The following is a 21,769-nucleotide window of genomic DNA, read 5'->3' on the forward strand; positions in this document are numbered from 1 at the left end:
GTTGCTGCTGACAGATGAATACTCTGTATACAGTTCTAAAAAATAAGGACATTAAATCCAAACACAAGGCAGTTGAGTTTATATTCGTAATCCCTTAGTAAGAACTGAGGCAGGAGGACTCAACAAAAAGTTCTCCAAAGATGCTGGAGAAACTGAAGAAATTAGAAATACCAGAAAACAAAGTCTGGCACTTGTAACGATGCAGGTACATCTGCATTTCACAATGGGCAATTCATATTTTGACTTACTTTGGTAGGCTTTAGGTCAGCTCTTAGATGCAGCAACCTCTCATTTTTATCTCCATTACCAAAAAAAAATATTATGAACTCTAGTGTATGTGCTCCTGTCTTCACTCAAGCAGACTTCTGTTTCATGCCAGCAATCACACAAAAGAGAAATGAAACACTCATTATTACTGACAATGAAACAAGATTCATCCTGCTTAGCCTCCTTCCCTGTTCTTCAGATTTAACTGCTGGCACAAACTTAATGAACAAAACCTGAAGCAAAGCAGCCTGTGCCAGACAATACATTCTAATCTGAAATTACATCTCCTGCTTTAATGTGAAAACCCCGAAGCACTTTTGATGAAAACACACACACACCTTCCAGATATGCAGAGCTCAGGATTAACTTACATATTCAATAGTCAGAACCAACTGGCTGCTTCTGTCCACTGTAATCGGGACACAGCACTCTGGGATGGTATGGCTGCATGAGCTTACAAGACACACAGCTCTGGAGACGGCCCTACTGGAGTTCAGTCTTAACCCTCCATCCTGCAGAAAGTTTTAATAATAATCAAGCGAAGGCAAGAGCGAAAACAACAGCCTATCTATGTTCTTGCAGGAGAAATATGCCCATCGCTTGTTGTGTGTGACAATTAAGATAAAGAAAATGCAAGCAGGGTGTTCTGTTTTGAACTACCTCTCACAAAAAAGGAAAGCCATGTTCTGCAGTTCATTCCTTACCTTTAACAACCCTTTCGGGAAGTCTTTGCCATCGTTCATTCCCTGGAGGTTAGCAATGAACTCTTGGCAGGTCATCTTTTTCCCAATGTTCTGGAATGGATGGCAGAGAAATACAGCATTGTATTATTACTGCTTTCCAAAATTATGTAAATAAGCAACATTAGATGAAATGCATCTCCCTCTCTCATATAAGCCCAAGGTAGGCAGCACTAAGAAGGCATTTCCAAGGTTACCCAAAGACAAGCACCCTTTTATGATGTTAGAAAAAGGGAAGATGCATTTGGACCGCAAGTCCCACACACCCATCCAAAAAGAAAAACAGCTAAATACTGGAGGGTGATGAAGAAGATTCCTGATATCTGCATGGTGACTTACAACCTCATGGCACCAGAGGGTCTACCAGTCTTTGATACAAAAGCTCTACTTTTTCCTGCTGTGGGGCATAGGAAACAGCTGAATGAGGCCCTTTCCAGACCTTTTCTTATATTTTCCAATGCTCCCTCCCAGCAGCTACTGCCCTAAGCTGCAGTAAGACACCCAGGAGCAGCCATTACATTTTCTGATTCTCAGGCTGAGGCTGCCTTGAGTGTACCATAGGATTGCTCTTTTCTCTCTTCCTGTCTAATTCTCAGAATGAAAGTTGTTCAACTGAGCCACAAACAGCAAAGGAATGGCTATGTTCATGTAGGATCCAAACTGCTCCATTTCGAGGCTTGAAGTTGTCCTAAGGTGTTCTTGGATCCCAGTGTCCATCACCCCTCAGAGAAGGTGTCTGTACTCAGTCCTCTAGGTGCTAGAAGTCCCACCCTTGGCCTGCGGGGAGCTTTGTGAGCCATCAGCAGTGACAACACCGAGCTGGTGAAAAAGGAGCCCAGAGAGATCTGAGGAAAGGGAAGCAGCCTGGGATAAGCTGTGAAACATGATAGAGGCAGAGGGAAAACAGGACCTTGTGATGACCAAGGTATCATTGGGGATGCCACTGCTGCCAGTCAAAAGGGTGCAAAGATGACTTCTCCATGGTCAGGGTATGCCTTGGCTGCAGAAGTATGGTGGAAGGCCTTTGTGAGCAGACAGTAACTTGGGTTAGGAGCAAGAGGCCAAATTAACACAGGATTGGAACCCAAAGAAGGGCACCAGTTGGTAATACAGGTCATTCAATGTTACACTTACATGACGGGTTGGATGGCACATCCTCTACTTCCCTTTCATAGTGTATGATCAGGCAGGGATAGAGAACCAGCAAACTTTGACCATCAGCCTCATCTAGCCACAAAGGAAGATCATCCTGTGGCCAGCATGGACCAGAGGAACAAGGCAGGCAGGAACACTGGAACAATGATGCACAGCTTCCAACATCAGGAAGGCTCCTGACAACACAATCTGGCTGTAACCCTGGCTCTCTGGTTGCTAAGCTTGCAGAACACAGCTTATAATTGCAGTCTTTGGGTGCAACCTGGAGCTGTTCTAATAGACTTGCAAATGCTTTCCTTCCTCCCTGCAACAGACTTCAGCCTGCTTCTGCTTGTTTCCTCCACGCAGCACCTCACAGTTTCCCCACGCTGACCAAAACCAACAGCAGTGTGGCTCATTTCACCTACTGGGATAATTGGCACTGCAGAGGAATGACTGTTTTGCTCCAGGACCAAGGCTACATCTCCACACAGTGCCACACAGGTTCCAGAAGGTGTACCTGGCAGTCTAGAGATACCTTAAAAGTCTTTAGGATCAGAGTCTGGTTGATGACCCCCCTGCAGAGAAGCGAGCATGCATCTCCAAGACACAGCTAGCAAAGATGATTTAGTTACAAAGAGAATGAAATGTGGCAAGACAGGGATAAATAAAGGGACAAGTAAGAGTTTGTCTGCAGGAGTTAAGGGAAAGTGTGAACTGAAGGCAGAGCAGCTGCACTACAGCCCTACAAGCAGTTGAGCATATTGTGAAATAAGTGTCCACACTTATGATGAGTATGTCAGCAACAAATGGAGCTCAGTGTAGACAAGCCCTGTGATTCATTTGCTTCCTGCTCTGGCAGAATCATGGTAAGGATGGGTCAAGAGCATTATCTTTGTTAGGAAACAGGTAATTAGTACATATCTGCAAGAGGCTGCATTCCAAGTCAAAAATGCCCAACTTACCACCTATGTGGAATAACGCAAAGCAGTAAGAGGAAGACCAAAATTACAGGGATTCAGAGAGAGAACACACGTGCAGAAGTCTGGCAAATACTACAGCTGCATACACATAACACACTAACAACTGCAAGTACGATAAGCCTCCAGAGTTACACACTGCAACAGCCAGAATCATTCTAGCTTCAGCTGCAAGTCATCATCAGCGACAATGGGTCAGAGCCAGATTGTTTACTCCAGTACCTAATGAATATTGTAGGGCCCACTAAAGCATAGCAGGGATCAACGGGAAATGCTGTCGGGCCGATGCACAACCATTTAATCTCCCTCCCTGCATGCCAAGGCTGCTCATTGCTTTGGGGATTGGGATACCTGTGGAGGCAGTCTCAGGTGTGCTCAAGGGAAGTGGTGTATGCTAAGAGGTGCATCAGGACATGTTCCTGTACCTCTGCTCACCCTCCCTGTGACTGACATGCTCCTCAATCAGACAAGACTCAGCCTTCAGAGACAAAAATTCTTCGCAACTTCCTTCCCCTTCCCACTTCTATCATTTTCAGACAAAGGCATTCAGTTAACAGCAGATGGGTGTCAAAACCCCTGGGAAACATACACAAGCCCCAGCTTCGTGACCTGCACCTACTGCAGAGCCTCACCCACAGGGGTGAGCAGCCCTGAGAGAGATTGAGGGTGCCTCCAACTCCTGCTGCCAAAACCCATCATCCTTGTTGCATACAAACTCCCAACCGAGGCCCTCCTGAAAAAGCCCTTGGCAGGAAGGGTCTCGGACAGACAGAAATCCCAAAGCCACCTGCCTGAAGCCACTGCTCCTGCATGATGTCATGCCATGCTCCCTGTGTTTTCCTGTCTCCTTTCTGACTCCAACATGCAGGAAGCCTCCCATCAGCATGAGAATACCATGCATAGCAGGCATATTGCACCATGGGTACTGAAATATATGTCCTAGGGCTGCTGGCACCCTGTACCAGGCACCAGTGTGACTAAGAGGACTCAAACTGGAATTCTGTTTCCCCCAGGCAGGCAGTGGAGGAACACAGGGCTCCTACGCAGGATGCCCACAACCACCCTCTGCCCTCTTGGCTCCAGGCAAACCTGTCATTACCCTGGCTCCACAGAGCTCCCGTTCCACCACATCTCCCCTGTGCAACTGGATGCCTGCAAACATCACCTTACTCCTGTGACATTCCCAGCTCCTCTTCACCTCTCTTCTTTCTTCTGCCTTCCCAAATGTTTTCACATACTGCAAAGGGGAAACCAATCCCAACCATAGCTTCCTGGTCAGGGGCTCTAATCAGGGGAGAATGAGAAGCACACCAGAAAGACAGGGGCCAGAGGACAAGGAGCATCCACACACATCATAGCAAAGACAGGCACAATGCCAGCTTACACGACTGATCTGAGCATGCTGGAGAGCCCTGCCTGGGACAACATCCTGGCAGTGCAGCACTGTTCAATGTCTGCAGAGATGCATTAGGAGCAGGCTACCAGCAAGGGACTCTGCTGCCAGAAGGCCACCCCCTCCAAGCACAGTGTTGGGGCAGCAGTCTACACAAAGCTGTGCATACTCACATGGCCATGCAGGTCAGTGTTCAGCAGCATCATGGCACACGTGAGACAGTGGACTCCATCTGAAGAAATAGACATAACCAGAGTCACATACAAACCCACGACTGGACCTTTAAGAACAGCTGAAACTGAACCTTGTAGCCTAATTGAGTCTGTTCCCATAATGTGAATCTGTTTTATCAAGAAACACATGTAATTAAATAAATGAACAGTGAGGTCATCACACAGCTGCCAAGCCAGAACAGCCTTTCTTTCATCTTTTCATGACTGTCAAAACTATCTTGCAGCACCCATGGATGAGACAAACTAGACAGGAAACCATGCTGTCACTCTTTTCTTGCTAATACCAATACCACAGCCTGAATCAACTCCCTCTTCTCCATTTATTTCAGGGCAGAAAGGAAAGAATAAAATACACCCATTCTTGTGTGCAGAGTGGATACAACATGGTATCCTGTCTTCCCCCTCCTCTGGTCGCCTCCTCATTCAAGGCTCAATTAGACTGAATTTGGGAGAACTTTATGCTGCCTTGGCTCCATACTTTGTAGAAAGTGCTTCAGTGATTTTTAAGGTGGTCCTGTACCAAATACCCCCAACAATGAGCCAGAAGAGACAAACTGTATCCCTCGTTCCATCTCTGGAGTCACTGTTGCAGACCTGGGAAAGCCAGTGTAGACTGCCACTTTGGAAAAGCGGACACCAATTTCACAGTCCTCAATTTCCAGGAACCCCTTTAAAAACCCACAGTGTATTGGCTGTGCACAAATTGCAATGAAGGTGACAGTGCCCATGGTGCCATTTATCATCTCTGAAAATCCAAATGCCTCTAGTCAATTTCCAAACATTAGGAACATATTAGGAAAAATATTTTCTTCATTCTCTTTTTCACAAACACATGGTGTCATCTTCTTTCTCTCACGGGGGTGTCATGAAGAAAGAGTCATTTATGAGACACGCACACAGCGCAGGGAGATGTATTCAAAAACCTTCACAGCAGAGTCCAGAAAATTACTATGCAAAGGTCCCTCTTTACTGTGAAGGAAGAGGAATGAAGGGTAATCATAGACACACCTCACATTCAGTGTGACTACCACAGGCTTAAATTTGTGCAAGATGAAGCCATTACAAAAAGATGTTCCCCAAGGTAAGAGCCGTATTTTCTTCAAACATTTGTACAGGCCCTAGCACCCAAGCAATGTGGCTGAACTGTAGAAGAGTATGAAATGAGAGAAGAAGTATTATCACTAGCTGTAGTAAGTCTAAAGCAGCTTGAAACTGGCCTGTAGTACTCCAGTTCAGGTCTACGTATTTCTCTAGAGTAGCTTGTCCTCTCATTTCCAGACCACAAATGCATCCAGAGCATGGATCCTTATCTCTAAACTGGAGAGTTATGGATTTGATGGATGGACCATAAGAAGCTCAACATGACCCAGCAATGTGCACTTGCAGCCCAGAAACCAACCTTATGCTGGGCTGCATCAAAAGGAACGTGGCCATCAGAGGTGATTCTGCCCCTCTGTTCTGCTCTCATGAGACCCCACCTGCAGTACTGTGTCCAGCTTAGCCCTGCTTATTCTCTTTCTCATCCTCCTCACTTTCTCAGGATGTGACCAGTCTACACTGGCCACATGCCTCTGCCAGCATGGCCAGCTGAACACAGCAGTATGCCAGCGGACAGTTTGTCCTTTTCTCCAATGCCAGCTTTCTCAGGTTTGATCTGTGTGTTTGTTTGTTTCCCCCATCCATTTCTAAAATGACTGAAAACATTGGCAAGGAGGCAGCACTCTGACTGATGTTAGCTAGTTGAGATGAAACCATGCCAGGGTCTGGATACAACACCCAAAATTCACCCCCACAACTGGCAAGAACTGGCATGCCTGCTGCCAGTGCATGCTGAGACACAAGCACTGAATGGAGCGTGGGAAGAGAACAACTTGTCTTCCACCTGAGATGGGACCTATTCTCATCCACATGTGTGTAGCTAGAATACAAGTTCGTACACATGCTGGAAGTCAGAGAGACCAGAAAATCCCAGCTGAGGACATTCAAGTCTGGAGATGCTACAACTCTGGATTTACACTGAAGAGGCCTAAATGTCTTTTCTGACTGGGGACAAATACAGATTTTTCACTCTCTTACCACAATAATGTGTGGAGAACTTGGAGGGTTTCAATACTCTAACGGGGTCCAAGTCTCTAACGTGGCACGGCAATTACATACCTGCAGTTCCCAGGCATGCACCACACACAGGGATGAAGGGAGACAACCAAAGACCTCCATACCAGAAACAAAGTTACCTTGAGAAGAAATGGTGTCTGGGTTGCACTGGTAGTATCTACTGGAGAAGTGGATTAAAACTCTCTCTCGTTCCTGAGTTTCCCCGATAAGTGAAAAGGCTTTAAAGAAACTCCTAAAAGAAGAGCAGAAAAAAGTGAAATTAAAGTCAAGAACCTCTTTTTGCCTCACACAGTACATAGAGTAAAGCACACTTCACAGGAAAAAGTACATGAAGTACATAAGCACACACCAGATATTTGGTTCCAAGAACACTTTCTAGGAAAATGGGCTATTATTCTGTGTGCAGTTAATCACAGCATTACAATAAATGAAGCAGGAGTTAAATTACCACTGCTTTCAGCCATGGAATATACAAACTAATAAGCAATTACACTATTTGAAACAGCTATTCTTATTCTTAGTATTTTTCTTTACTTTGGGGAAGAAACTGAAGCAATTGTTCCTTATGAATGACAAATGTCCAGGGTGTTCTGCCCTTTTGCAATTGCCTATCACCCCTGTACCTTTCAGCTTTACACTCACTAGTACTCCCATCCAAATCGGAGGAGCTAGTCCAGTAGGTGAAGTTGAGTAGGTGCACTGCGGACTCAGAGGCCACAGAAAAGGTGCAGTCCTCCTCCTGGAGGCTCAACTATGAAAGCGGCCAGGGCCACATCAGTTGCATTGCAGAGGGCAGTGTAACTACCTGATCTGCAGAAAGCATCTGGGGAAGAGGGCAGAAGAGTCACAACACTCCCACTGGGCTTCAGCAGCAGCAGGAGCAATCTGGCCCTCCTGGGTTCCTGCTCATGACATGGCAAGGAGCAGGGCTGGTCACACTCATTAGACATAGCCAGCAAGCCTGTGCAAAGAGGTGGGACACACACGCATCTTCCACTCTTCAACCAGCACTCCACCACCCCTCCTCTTCACCATGCTGCTATTCTCCCTGCTAGAAAAACTCGCCTCGTAGCCAAAGATGAACTTCTGCACTTCCCCAGATCCCCACATCCTGGAGCCAAGAGATGACCTCAGTGGTATCAACCTACGCTCATTTGTCAGGATGCTTCTAAGAAAAGCTTGAACACACAAACCCACTGGGTCGCAAGCAAAACAGCACATAAAATAAATGCCTAATAGACAATTTTTAAATACCCCATGAGACTGCAACTAACACCAGATCTGAAAGGTGTGGAATATGTCACTGGAACATTCACATCTATCTAGTCTGGACGAATAAACATTAATTTTTTCTCTTTGATGTAAGGTCAGAGACGGGCTGTACTTGCAATGATCTCGCACCCATACAGAGTGTGATCTGCCTGGTAATAACTTAATTTCACATGTGATGCATTTCAAGTAACCCAATTCACAAGTAGACACAACTGAGTTTTCACAGAGTTTCTCTTCACTTCCTACCTCATGCCCTATGGGACATTTTGATAACTAGCCATCTTTCCTCCTCCTCCAGCTAAAGCTCTTTCCAGTGACACCCCCTGCCCACGCCAGGCACCACTGACCTACACTCTCTCCTCTTCAGCACCTTTACCACCCTGGAAGCTGCCTCAGAGAGGCAACTAATGAAACAACATTTGGTAAATAAACAAGGCAGGTTCCCCACTCTCAGAACACGATGCTGCAGGCCCAGGACCATCGGAGAGAGTTTCTGCCCACTGCGGGGACCAGAATGGACTCTGAGAGGAGCTGGAGCAGCGGTCCCACCTCCTCCCCTCCTGCAGTCCTGCAGAGAGTTGCATGCAGGAGGTGCATAGGTGATGTGAGTCCAGGTGTGGAAGCAGATCAGAATGATGAAGGAACAACACTCCCCATTTTCCAGCCCTGCCACCAATGGTGATACGCACTGCACAATGGCCTCCCACAGCTGGGGGATAGCATCAGTCTGGGTTGCTGCCACAGGCTCCAGAATGCTTTACAAACCACAGCTTGTCAGCGAGCCAGCAGCAACAGGGCGGTTGCCTCTGACTGTCTCCAAGCAGCATGCCTCAGCTCCCCCAGGTCTGGGGATGATGCTGTGTCTCCCAGCCTCTGCTGTGTGCCTGGGATACTTGCTGCAGCTACTCCTGAAACCTCAGCAAACCCCTGGCATGTCTAAGTCCCACACAAGCCAGGGCATATTCCAGAGAAGGTCATGACTATTAATATTAACAGGAGATCTACCGGGAGCAGAGACCTCCTAAATATGTGCCACAAAGTAATTAGGTGTTGGATTTCACAATTTAAAAAACGGGTATATTTAGCATTGCACTTCAGGGCTGCTAAAACTCAGAGAAGCAGCAGACCTCCCACTACCCAGGATGCTCCCGTCCTGTGCTGTGTGAGTGCTCCAGCTTGGCTCTGCTCCCCCTGCCACGGAAACAGGCGGTTCACTCTTCTTTTCCATCGCCTTTGGCAGCCAGGGCTCCAGGTTTTCCATGGCGTCTGCCATGGTTTCCTGAAGTCAGCCCCTGGCAATGCATTTGCAAGGGACTGGCTAGTACCTGCAAACCTCCTGGGTTTGTATCATTAGGAAAAAACAATAAATGCATATGAGTAACTTCAGCCAGATGATTTAAACTCACTTTAAATCCCTTCAAATTCCAGAACACCAGCAACTGTGCTAACAGGCCACTGTATCACTGTTAGTGATAATACAAACTTGGTATTTTGCCTCTTAAGAAAAAATACTGAAAACAAACATTGTTGAGGCCTAATTTCAGTGCAAGAAGGAAGGAAAATTGAAGGGCTGTGTTTTCAAACACCCATGCTGGCAGCTACCAAAATACCAAAGCATTTTCCACATGGAAGCTTTTGCTGTTCTGCACATTTTTGGGTGCCTCAGAGGGATGCAGCAAGGGGGGCTGCAGAGCCACATCAAACCCTGGCCCTGGCTTTGTGCACTGCAGCCAGGCAAAGCAAGCTTTAAAAGTCATCAGCCAAAAAGTCTATGTGGCTTAGCTATGAGCAACACCTTCATTCCCTCGCAGCACCTCAAAGACTACAAGTCCCCCGTTTACAGAGTGGTCATTTTTCTCCATCTCCACTGCATCAAGGACCATCTCTAAGCAGGCCCACCCAAAGATTTCCCTCTCCAGGAAATGTCAGAGCCCCAACAGCGCTCTGGAGTATAGCAGCATACCAAGCCACCCCAGGAACACCTCACATCCCTCTCTTCACCCTCTTAAGCCCCCTCAGGGCAATCACCTGAACCAGGACAACAGAGCCAACAGCATCATTACTAAAACAAGAATGTAAGGTCTGCAAATGGGCATGTACCTGAGCGAGTAATCCAGCGTCATGCCTGTGAAGTCAAAAAACTTCAGGTATTCTTCGGCCACAAGCTTGCTGAAGTCGTTGCTTTAAACAAACAGATAAGTAAAGGTTATCATTTGAGAGTGAACCCCTCCAGAATCAGCAAGAACAACAATGTGGCCAAACACCTCGAATCAGCACGTACTTTTTACCCAAATGCTTTGCCACATCAGAGCGTTTGAATCTGTCCAGATGATAGAGGCGCTTAGCCAGGCGCCGGGCTGCTTCCAAATTGCTGCTGCTGCCATTGCTGAGATCATGGCCAAGGGCTCCGGTGGCATCTTTCTCATGAAGTTCATTGCTCCCCATGGCAGCACTGGAGTCTAAAACCATACTCTGCAGTTCAGCATTGCTATGAGACAGAAAGAATATGGAAAGAAGAAAAATACGATGACATCACAGTTTCAAGAATTACTTGATTACTCTTAGAATAGAAGGCAATTAATGGTATAGAGGCAAGATTACACAATATAGCAAATTCCACTTAATTGAATGAGCTGTGTGGAAGAGGGATGTTTATTTAGCAGTCATCAGAGGTTAAGAGACTAAACAGAGAGACCCAAAAATGGGCCTTCCAGCCCAGAAACACATTTTGCCCTTCACTCACCTTCTGAGTGTAATGAGTGTCCACAACCTGCGCTCACTTCACAGAGAGCTGTTTGCTATTATCAGTCTACAACTGAATCTGACAACACTGGCTCCTTGTTTGCTTCTTGCACTAGTATTTTTTAAACCAATCACTTTCTTGGCTTGAAGGGGTCCCTGTAAAAGTAGGCCATTAGTCATTTTCCAGGGGAAAATGCGGCAAGCAAGCCAGGGTGTTCAGTAGCTCCAAGCTGACTCGGCACAGGTCCCTTCCTTATTCTTCCCCAGTTGTCCTGGAAACAATACAACATACAACTCCCCAAATCTAAAATAACATCCACAGAAGCCTCAGCAGCTTCCATGCCATCCCTGAGCAGCAGGCACTCCACAGATAAAGCAGGACTTGGACCAAGGAACCCAGTTTGGGGAATGGGAGACACAAGTCACCCAGGCCAGCCTAGAGAACTGCTTCCTTTTCTCCTGAAGCAATTTCCTTCACTGTCTGCTCAAAGTCAGGATATTCAGCATGGCAGTCCAACGGCATTTTACATAAATCATGCATTTATAGATTCCTCCCACCTCTACTACAGCAGGAAAGCTCTGGCTGAGCTGTGTGCCTGCTTTGCTTCTCCCCTCAGAAAGGCAAGAGCCCTCCACACCAGAAAGCACACCCCCACATACACACCACTGCACACAGGCAGGCTTTAACTTTGGAAAAGCTCTTCTCTGACACTGGCATGAAAATTCTTGCAAAACCTCAGCTCTGGGTTTGTGAACGTGACGGCATTTCTATTAAAAAACTATATATACAGAAATTCTTTTCACCAAATCCTCATTTACACAGGGCTAATGAATGATCAGCAGGGGTCATGTGCAGGGCAGATACAACTGGAATGAGTTAAACATGATTTAGAACACAACACTTCAGCATACCACGGTTTCATACACCACTGTAATCTTCGGGCTTGACAAGCCATGGTTAGAACAACCGATCACTGCGCTCCAGTAACAATTATCCAGCCATTTACTGAAATGTCTGCTAGCCATTTATTAACCCTTTACAGATGAGATTTTCAGGTAAGGCAAGCTTAAAGCAAAAACCTTTGCTATTCTGCATGCCTCCTTCCACACAGATCATCACCTGTGCCCTACCTCTTTTCCCATGCATTGTTCAAGAGAAGAAGGTGTGTGGTACTGCGGAAAACAGACATCTAATCTGTTCCTGCAAGTATCAGGGATTTGGTTTTGCATTTATTTCAGTGTAAATGATAAGACGATGTAACAAAAGGGGCTAAGTTGCAGTACTTTAGCAGGGAATGAATACTGTAAATACAACTCCAACAGCACCACTGACCACTAGCTACCCTAGAAAAGAAAAAAGCCCCTCCTGATACTGTTGTTGTGGGAAATGCCTCCTCAGCCCTTTACAAAACCACTAACCAATATCTGAAATTCTCTAAAAATTTTATCTACTCCAAACTTGTGAAGAAAGAAAATCTCAGAATCCTCTGACATACATCCCAAGCAACGTTTTGTCCATTCAAATCAGGCATGACTGGTTTCAAACTCTCCACTCTAACAATGGACAAAAGGAAAGGATAATCAGGTGAGCTAACACATCTACGTGTTCTTCCATGCACAAATGCTGCTTTGAAGGCCAAGTCAATTTGCAGTCCCACTCTTAAATGTCCTACATGTAGGTCGGGGCAATCCCAAGCACAAATATAGGATGGGGTGGAGAATGGATTAAGAGCAGCCCTGAGGGCAAAGATTTGAGGGTGTGGATTGATGAGAAGCCAACCATATGCTGGGCTGCATCAAAATAAGAGTGACCAGCAGGTCAAGGAGAGGCGATTCTTCCCCTCTCCACTGCTTCTATGAGATCCCACCTGGGTCATTCAGCTCTGGGGCCCCCAGCACAAGAGGGACATGGAGCTGTTGGAGCGAGTCTGAGGAGGCCATGAAGATGATCAGAAGATGCTCAGAGGGCTGAAGCACATCTCCTGTGAAGACAGGCTGAGAAAGTCAGGCTTGTTCAGCCTGGAGAAAGCTTCCAATGCCTTAAGGGGGCTTACAAGAAAACTGAGAGGGACTTTTTACAAGGGCAGATACTGAGAGGACAAGTGGGAATGAGTTTAAACCGACAGAGGGGAGATTTAGATCAGATACTAGGAAGAAGTCCTTTACTGTGAGGGTGGTGAGGCACTGGCACATGTTGCTCAGAGAAGTCATGGCTGCCCCATCCCTGGCACTGTACAAGGCCAGGCTGGATGGGGCTTTTGAGCAAGCTGGTCTAGTAGAAGGTGTCCCTGCCCGTAAGTCCTGGAATAGAATGATTTTCTTCCTTTGTAGCTGGTACACTTCTGTGGTTTTGATTTAGTGTGAGAATAACACTAATAACACAATGATGGTTTATTTGTTGCTCAGTAGTACTTACTCTAAACCAAGGACTTCTCAGTTTCCCATGCTCTGCCAGTAAGGAGGGGCAGAAGGAGCTGGGAGGAAAGACAGGATACCTGACCCAAACTAGTCAAAGGTGTATTCCATAGCATAGAACGTCATGCCCAGTATATAAACTGGGGGGAGTTGGCCAGGAGCCACTGATCGCTGCTCAGGCTGGGCTGGGTATTGGTCGAACAGTGGTGAGCAATGGTATTGTGCAGCACTTTTTTTTCTTGGGTTTTATTCTTCTCTTTTTTATTGTTATTATTTTACTTAATTTCAGCTATTAAACTGTTCTTATTTCAGTCCATGGGGTTTACCTTTTTTCTGATTCTCCTCCTCATCCCGCTGCGGGGGGGGGCAGTGTGCAAGTGGCTGCATGGTACTTAGTTTAGATGCCTGCTGGGGTTAAACCACAACACCATGGTAAGGGGGTTGGAAAGGTCCTTTCCAAACCTTACCACTCTATGATTCTGATTCTTTGATAAATAACAGGCCTGTTTCACCACTGCTCTTTATTAAAGGCAATATTTATAGCCCTGAAAGATGGCCAAAGCTGACAAGAAACATCTGCACCCTGCTGGGAAGCAGTGCACTATGAGAATCAGTGTTACCACAAACCACCGTAAGTTTAGAAAGAAAGGAAGTGCCAGCATCTGGCACTTGGTGAAATAAACAGTACCGCAGCTCCCAGCTTTTGTTTTGACTCTTGAAGCAGTGGCAAGGATGTGAACAAGGAACACTCAGCAAGAAGGAGAGCGTGTCTTTCCCCTGCTTGCCAAAACTAGCCAACAGGGCTGCATAACAAACCTTATCTTCCAACCTCCCCGATTTAAAACTTCCTCCTGAGGGGAGGTCCCCATACATGTATCAGCTCAATGAATAAGGGATGCTATCTTCAGTTGTTCTGACAGTTGACTAGCTTGTTACTTCATAAGTACAAAAAGACAATCAAATCAGCAGTTTAGGTTGTCTGTAATATAAGCATTTTGTTCAGGAAAAATGCTAGATTGTTAATATTAAAGTGAGACTCCAATTCTCAGGTTTTTTAAGTGGTGAGAAGAGTCAGTGCCCACATCACTGAAGGCTTAGGAAATGAAGACTATTGCAAGCTGCATTCTGGAGAGGTCATTTTAGCAGGGTCCAGGGCATGTTACTCAGGGAAAAGGCTTACCTCTAAGATTTTCTCGGTGAACCATTTTCCTGCCATGCCTCAGTTTCCCCAGCTGCTGAACACAGACAGCCTCCCTCCCAGTACTTGCCTCCCTCTGTGAAGTGATTATAACACACTCTAATCAAGGGCTAGAAGTGATTGCAGACTGTCTTCTGCAGTCTGCAGTTTCTGCACACAAAGTCCACAGCAGCATTACCAGCTAAACAGAGCCAAGAAAGGGCTTTGTGATACAAAGCAAGACTGGCCACGGATTTCTCATGCAGCTTTACTCTTTATCACATAAAAATGAGAAACCTCCACTGACAGAAGTAGGCTGAAAATGTAATTGACTGTACTCCCCCTAATCCTGGATTCAAGGCCAAAAGGGACTGTAATGATACTACTAGTAATTGCCTGTACAGCAATGGCTGCAGATTTTCATCCAGAGACTTTTACATTAATCTCTTATATTGGAAAACACAATAAACAGAAGCTAAAAAAAAAAAACCAGAACCCTCTGGTCTCACAGAATGCATGAGCTGTGGCCAGAAACAAGCTCCTTAAACCTCCTTATTTCTGTCCCAGCAATGCATTCCTGACACGTTCCCTCCTTCCACTAAAGTATTCCCAGGTTCACAGTGAATGCACAAAGGCTGTGACCACCATATCCAGCAGAAATTACAGCAATTCAATAAATAGGCCCTATGGTAAATTCAATACCTTCTAACAGCAGCAGCCACCCCTCCACGCTCATGGATGGAACACAGGCAGACTGTAACATCTGTAAAGCTGTTTTGCAGAAACAGGGGCACACTGTAACATCTGTAAAAGCTGGTTTGCCTTTAACACACCGCAACAGCTAGGCGGTCTGAAACATTTTATGCTGTTTTCTTCACTTACTCCATTACTGACCAGGTCAATGGCGATTTGGCTGCCACTGCCAAGGTATCGCAACCGTGTCATGCTCAGCACTTAGCACGCTTTATCTGTTTTAAGAATATCCTAGATTCACTTATTCCCCTCTAACCCCAATCCTGAGTTTCACCAAAATCTAAAACCTCCACATCAGTGGAAGGTTGTGGAGTGGGTGCAACGTCCAGACAAAAACAGAGCAAGGCTAGTAATGTTCAGGATACAGGTACTTCGTATCATAGTGATCCACTTTCCCACTCTACTAGTCTGCAACTAGAAACCTCAGCATGTGTACGTGCAGTTTCAGGTGCCTTACACCTTTTCTTTTTTAGCACATTAATGGCGGGGGAGGGGAAGGAATCTCTGTTTTGTCCCAAGGAAGAAGAGCGTGTCAGCATTTTGCTTTATATGAGAAAAGCTCAGACCCAGCATGGAACAACTGCCTTAGCCGCTAAGAGGAGCTGACGTTCGGAGCAGACACAGAGTGGCAGCCTGTGACAACTCAGCCTAAGCACTGTCCTCAGCCCAGCCACGTCACAGCTTGCCACTGCCTGCAGCTCTTGATGGATCACAGTGTAGCTTGTGCTCTATGACACGCAGTCTCCCCTGGATGCACATGGGACCCTTCCCCAAGGAATGCTAACCCATCCGGCATGCGTGCCAGGAGGGAGTGCACTGGATGCACAGATTTCAGAGGAAGTCTGGATCAGACAGGGATGGGACCTTCACAGCTCTTTTTGGAAAGAGAGGAGGAGGAAACAGCAGGAAATCAACTTTTTCTCTCAAATAAATCTGCATGCCTTTAACATAAGCTTTAGTTCAAGGCAGGCTATGTCAGGCATTTGCCAGCAAAGTCCATCAGAGCAACACGCTGCAATGATTAAAAATAAGGAAGGGTGGAGAGGCATTCTGGCGCACTGAAACTAAGGCCAGAACAAATGTTGTTTTCAGCAGGGTTCAGCATCCGCCGGGGAGCCACGCTGGGATTGACAATCACCCTCTGCAGCTCCGTGCTGGCCCTGTTGTTTTACACGCCTTCACCCTGAGCTTTCTTCTTCTCCTGGATCCGAAACAGAGAACACCATTCCCTTAACCATAACGATCAACTCTGGCCATGAAAAGCGCAGTCTGCTTCTAATTCAACAGCCCATCAGCAGTGGCTCTCACCTCGCAGTGTCACAGGGGCACCAGAAAGGCAGAAGCACTCAGATACCCCTGACACCAGCCTGGACCTCGCGGGGGAGTGCAGACTTCCCTCTGCAAAAAGTCTTGCCCTGCGGGAACAAATCCCTACACTGCAACCCTTCAGACAGGCACGGATGCTCAGCCACGTTTCAGAAATAATCAGCGGCACAGGCTGCGTTTTGTTTCAAGGGAGCTGAAAAGCCGTGCTTGAGCAGCCTGGCTCTGAAAGGAATAGCCCCACCAGCGAAAGCAGAGAAATCCCGGCAGCAGTGGGATGTGATGAGTCAGTTCCTGCCACAAATGACCGACCACACAGACAGGCTGGGAACAGCTCTGCTGCAGCTTTGCTGCAGCTCTGAACCGGCTTCTTCAGGGCCAGAACACAGCGAGCACAAAACACATCAAGCAATGGTTTACCTTGCCAGTTACCTCCAGCTCCAGGGCTCTTCCAAGATACAACTGTAGGAAGGGGAGAAAATAATAAAAATAAAAATAATGCCCTTTCCTAGCAGATGAGTCACTGTGCTATTTTACTTCGAATAGTTTAATAAACTTTGAAGTCCTACGTATGGATTCTGTTCAAAGACACGCTTTGAAGTAGATCCCTCTTTGAGGACTGACACAGCTGCACTTTACTGCAACTCGATTCAGTGGGTGTCTCACGAGCACAGCATCAGCCAGGACACATGAAGGGAGGACGGTTTCGACACCTCAGAGTACCCACCAAAGATCCATTAAGGAGTACCTCAGCCTTGTCACACAGTGAGGAGCAAAGTAAACAATAAACCATCCCCATAATCTCCTATTGGTTATCAACAAAATGCATATGCAAAGGCAATTTCAGGGGCTGAAATATGTGCTGCTGCTTAAAAATAACCTCTTGCTCCCTGTAATCATCCACCTTTTTCTTTGATTAAAAGAATTCCCGCCGATTCTAAGTAGAGAGCCAACAGCTAAAGCATTCAGAAAATGCCATTTCTGATAGGCTTGCATTACAGCAAATGTTGTTACAGACTGTCATTACAGGATCACAGCATTAGGACAAGAAGTCCCACCACACACAGGGGCAGGATTGCAGCCCTTCTGAGAGACACCATGCCCTTTATTACATGGACACCTGGCTCACTGCCACCTGAAGTACAAATGTTTTCTAAAAATACTTCAAGTTTGATTCCATTTCAGCCTCAGGCTCCTTTATCATAGCTGTGGCAGGGGTTAGCGATTGCAAAGGGACTCGCACCGCATTAATGCCACCATGCTTAGGAAGTGAAAACCTGGACCTTGCCACAGAGGGTGGACATCTCTGACCAATGTATTGACATATAGACTGGTCTCCTGGCTACATCAGGATAGTTCCACATTCAGGATCTGGCCCACCTGCCCCCAGACATGAGCAAAAACAAGACCCCTGGCCTTGCTCAGAAAACACTCAGCCTCTAAGTGGTCGAGGAGCCCTCGGGCTTCATACCCCGAGCTCATCTGCCCTCTGCATACTGTGGGTGCTAAGAGCCGTCCCAGCACTCAGCAGCAACATGACATTTCCCCATGAGCCTCCTCCAGGACAGGAGCAAAACTAGGAAGTCAGAATACTTCCCCCCTCACTTGGACACAGTTTAACTGTTTGGAGACTGGCCCAGGAAGTGCACACTGATATGGCAGCTAGTCCAGCTGGACCTTGCTGGCAAGGAGCAAGCCAGATGCATAAGAATATAGGGGTTTATGCCTTTTGGTTAGGGCTTCCCTGGAGATGTGCAGATGGAGCGTTTCGGCACTGGCAGTAGTATCACACAGGAGCTTTGAGTTGCAACCATGCAGCAGAATGAACCACCTGCCCTCAGAAAGAATAGTCAATAACTCTTCTATAGTTAATAAAAGACAGACTTCCGTAATAAAGGAAAACCAACTGCCAACCAACCCACAGCCCACCCAGCTGTGCTAGCAAGGAGTTTGCATGCTACATGCCCTGTTCTCCTCCACCGGTGCTCCCACATCACATCCAAAGCTATACATGCTTATGTCACCCTGCCAACCGCCAGGCTCTGCTTCTCTCTACCCCAACAGACAGACAGACAGACAGAGGAAGAAGAGAGTTAACCAGCAAGCACATAGAGAGGGGCTTGACTGGCAGTCAGTCATGGCTAATGGATGAGACAGCAGGCTGCACTTTGGGACGGACCTGGAGCTGGCAGGGACGCCTTGTTTCGGTGAATGAAGGCTTCCTGACCTAAATGGCTTTGACTTTAATGGAGATGTGCCAACAGATGCCAGCTCAGAAGTTGAGCTGCTGACAGCTTTATACTGAGGTGCTTTGTGCAGCGAACTGATCAGCTGCTATACTTTTTTTCTTTTCCTTCTTTTTTCCCCCCATTTTCTGTCTCTGTCAGCTTCTGGATTTTTGTTTTGTTTGCTTTATTTTCAGAGGAGGCTGGGAACTGAAGAGGCGAAAAGTAAGCAGCTCTTTTTTTCCCTAAAACAACAGTTTATTTAGGAACTAGAAGCAGTATTACAAAGTCTCACTAAACTGGTGTTGCAAGCACCTCACTAACCACAGCAAAACTGGCAAACTCACATGTTTGCATTTCCAGAGACTTGATAAAGTGATGCCACTTTTCTGCAGGGAACACCAAGGTGATCAGTGTGATTTAACACTTTTTAAGTTACTAAAGCTGTGCAATAAAGGGGCAAATCCCCAGCTGCCAAAATGCCACCAGTTTCAGAAATTCACCCCTGCAGATTGCACCACTTCATCCTGACCTGGATTTAACATACCCATGCCAGCATATTGTGCTTACTTGTGGCTCACAAACTGACAGATACAGTAGCCCACGTGCAGGAAAAAGAGCTCCAGCATCTGTTTGCTGTTCACCAGCTGCAGATGCATTTCATGCGTTCGCTCTTCTAGGAGAAGTGGCATTCTTCTGAACAACTTTCCTTAACCTGAGCATATAGATGGCAGCAAATACAATGTACCGACTTCTGACAGCACTAGCTCTCCTAAGTCCCAGTGTTTGTCACGAGTTGAGGCATGTCCAAAGGCCAAAAAACATCCACCTAGGGACACAGGTATCTCAGCAGATTCAACCATGTCACAAGACGAGTCTTCAAAGGGGAAAAGTCTACCAGACAGCTGATGTACAGATTAATAAAATGAATGAATAAAGGTTACATATACAAGTACTGACCCTCATATCTACACTGAAAATCAAACAGAAGCTACCTTGGACAAAAATACCAGAGGGCCAACTGAAAACCAGAAGTATAACTGGCATGGAGGATACTGATACACTGGGAAGAAACCTAGAGAATCAACCTGGAGAAAGGGATCAAGACTGGGTTTATCTTTCAACCAAGTTTATTGCCTCAAAGAGAAATAAGCAGAGTGCCAACTAATAAACTGCTAGAAAAGACCCATACCTGGAAGAAAGAAAACAACTCTGGGAACTACTATGAGACACCCAAACTATTAGGAGTAACCTGGAAGCCATTGAGAACTGCAGTCTGTGTTCTTGTGCATTTACTCTGAGAACATCAGGTTCCTTTAGGCAGTTTTTCTTTCCCTCCCCTCCCCCTTGAATTACAGAATAATACATACGTGGCTAAATTTGTGTTTGCACCTCTAGGAAAAGTAAAGTAACAGGACTTCCAGAATTTGCTAAGCATCAGCAGTTCTTTGAAGATGATGGCAGGTGGCAAATACTTAGCATTTTTGAGGATTAGGAGCTGCAATAATTTTTTTTTCTTTTCTCTCTGGATTTAGAAAAATCTTGAGCGATGTCCTGCCAACAGAGACCACACCTTCCAAGAGAACTTAGGAGAGAACAAATGCCAGAAGTTTTTTAGGGTTTTTTTTAATTTCTTTTTCTGAGTGTAGCATACAGGGGAGGAGAGAATGAGAAGTCTGCTATAAAGAATGCAGGAAAAAAAAAAAAAAAGATTAAAAAAAAATCTGCCTTTAAAATCTGAAAGCAGAAAAGAAATATGAAGATCATCACTGAGAGAACTGTGTATTTCCCTTTCAGATAAAGTGATCCTCTAACGCTCGCTGTATACATAGCAAAGATTAACTCGCTTTTCCTTAGGTGTATCTTACTATTTTGGAAATACATCCCCTTCCTCCCACTCTGATTTGGTGTAAATGATTATACCCAGTTCAAGGGATACAAATTCAGGCTGGATGTCTGGGTAGCACCATGCGAACAGTCTTCCTTATAGCGTCTACAAGGAAGACTGAAATCCCGTATACAAGGCTGAGCCTTGCTCCATCTCAACACAACCCACGGCACAAGAAGGGAGGACTGCAGTACCTAGGGCACAAATACAATGGTGGGGACTGCAGGGATAATGTGGGGATGTGGGGATCAAATGCAGCTCAAATTCAACATCTTTATTGCACTTTATTACACTGGCAACCTGTGGCTCAGTATGTTTCATGGGGACTCCACGGTGCCCTGATACACAGAGGCTGTCTCTCAGCTCTGAAACGTCACACTACCCCAGTTCTCGCATCTCCACGTGCGGAAACTTGAGGCTACTTCAGCTGCAGAAATCTGCTTTTTCCCCAGAAGGATAACCATTATATACCTAGGAGTGAGACTAAGTCTCCAAAAAGACACCAAGAGCTGGAACCATCCCCAAGGGAAGGCAAGCTGCACACCCTTCTCCCCCAAGCATCCCTCCTCCGCTGACCAGACACAAAGGGCACCAAAGCTGTGCTAAGAAAGGAGAGCTTGCAAAAGCAAGCCAACCTGTCCTGCAGGAAAGCATGGGGCCCGCTGAGGTCCCGTGCCCCAGGGAAGCACGACGGCGGGTGGCTGTCAGAGCAGGCATGTTACACGGCTCTCGCCAGGACTTACTGCGTTTAGCCATGGCCAGCAGCTGATGGGAAGGACAGCAGGGACGAAGCCTCCAGACATCCGGGAGCCCATATGAACTTGCAGCCCGCCAGCCTCTAATCATCTTTTTATTTTTTTTTCTTCCTCCTTTTTTTTTTTCGGTTCTGAAGGCATGTGACTGGCCTTCACATACCAGCGCTGACCCCTCCCAAAGCCAGCGATTTCCTAAGAGCCGAGAAGGATGTTACCCTCCTGCTATTTCACTAAAGGACTAGGTTTCCTTGCCGATACGCATTAGGACCTCACGCCACCTAGGGTCCGCGTGTCAGTTACGCTCGGGATCCCTCCAGAGGGAAGGATGCCAAAGGTGCTGCCGTGCCCTGCTACCCG

The 21,769-nt window shown here is 46.4% G+C and overlaps 1 protein-coding gene across 1 annotated transcript in view; it reads right to left on the reverse strand.

The window, feature by feature from the left end:
• Nucleotides 1–971: 971 nt before the first annotated feature.
• LOC104411794 (PH and SEC7 domain-containing protein 3-like) overlaps nucleotides 972–21,769 on the reverse strand; it is a gene marked incomplete at its 3' end in the record, with an annotated part of 26,091 nt that continues 5,293 nt past the window's right edge. The window contains exons 3-7 of the mRNA XM_010022312.1: nucleotides 10,416–10,622; nucleotides 10,235–10,315; nucleotides 6,982–7,094; nucleotides 4,688–4,746; nucleotides 972–1,061 (exon numbers count right to left, since the gene is read on the reverse strand). Of these exons, the coding sequence (XP_010020614.1) occupies nucleotides 972–1,061; nucleotides 4,688–4,746; nucleotides 6,982–7,094; nucleotides 10,235–10,315; nucleotides 10,416–10,622 (550 nt within the window). The remainder of the gene's footprint in view (nucleotides 1,062–4,687; nucleotides 4,747–6,981; nucleotides 7,095–10,234; nucleotides 10,316–10,415; nucleotides 10,623–21,769) is intronic.

The sequence above is a fragment of the Nestor notabilis genome, unplaced genomic scaffold (genome assembly GCF_000696875.1).
Source record: "Nestor notabilis isolate BGI_N333 unplaced genomic scaffold, ASM69687v1 scaffold13679, whole genome shotgun sequence".
NCBI lineage: Eukaryota > Metazoa > Chordata > Aves > Psittaciformes > Psittacidae > Nestor > Nestor notabilis.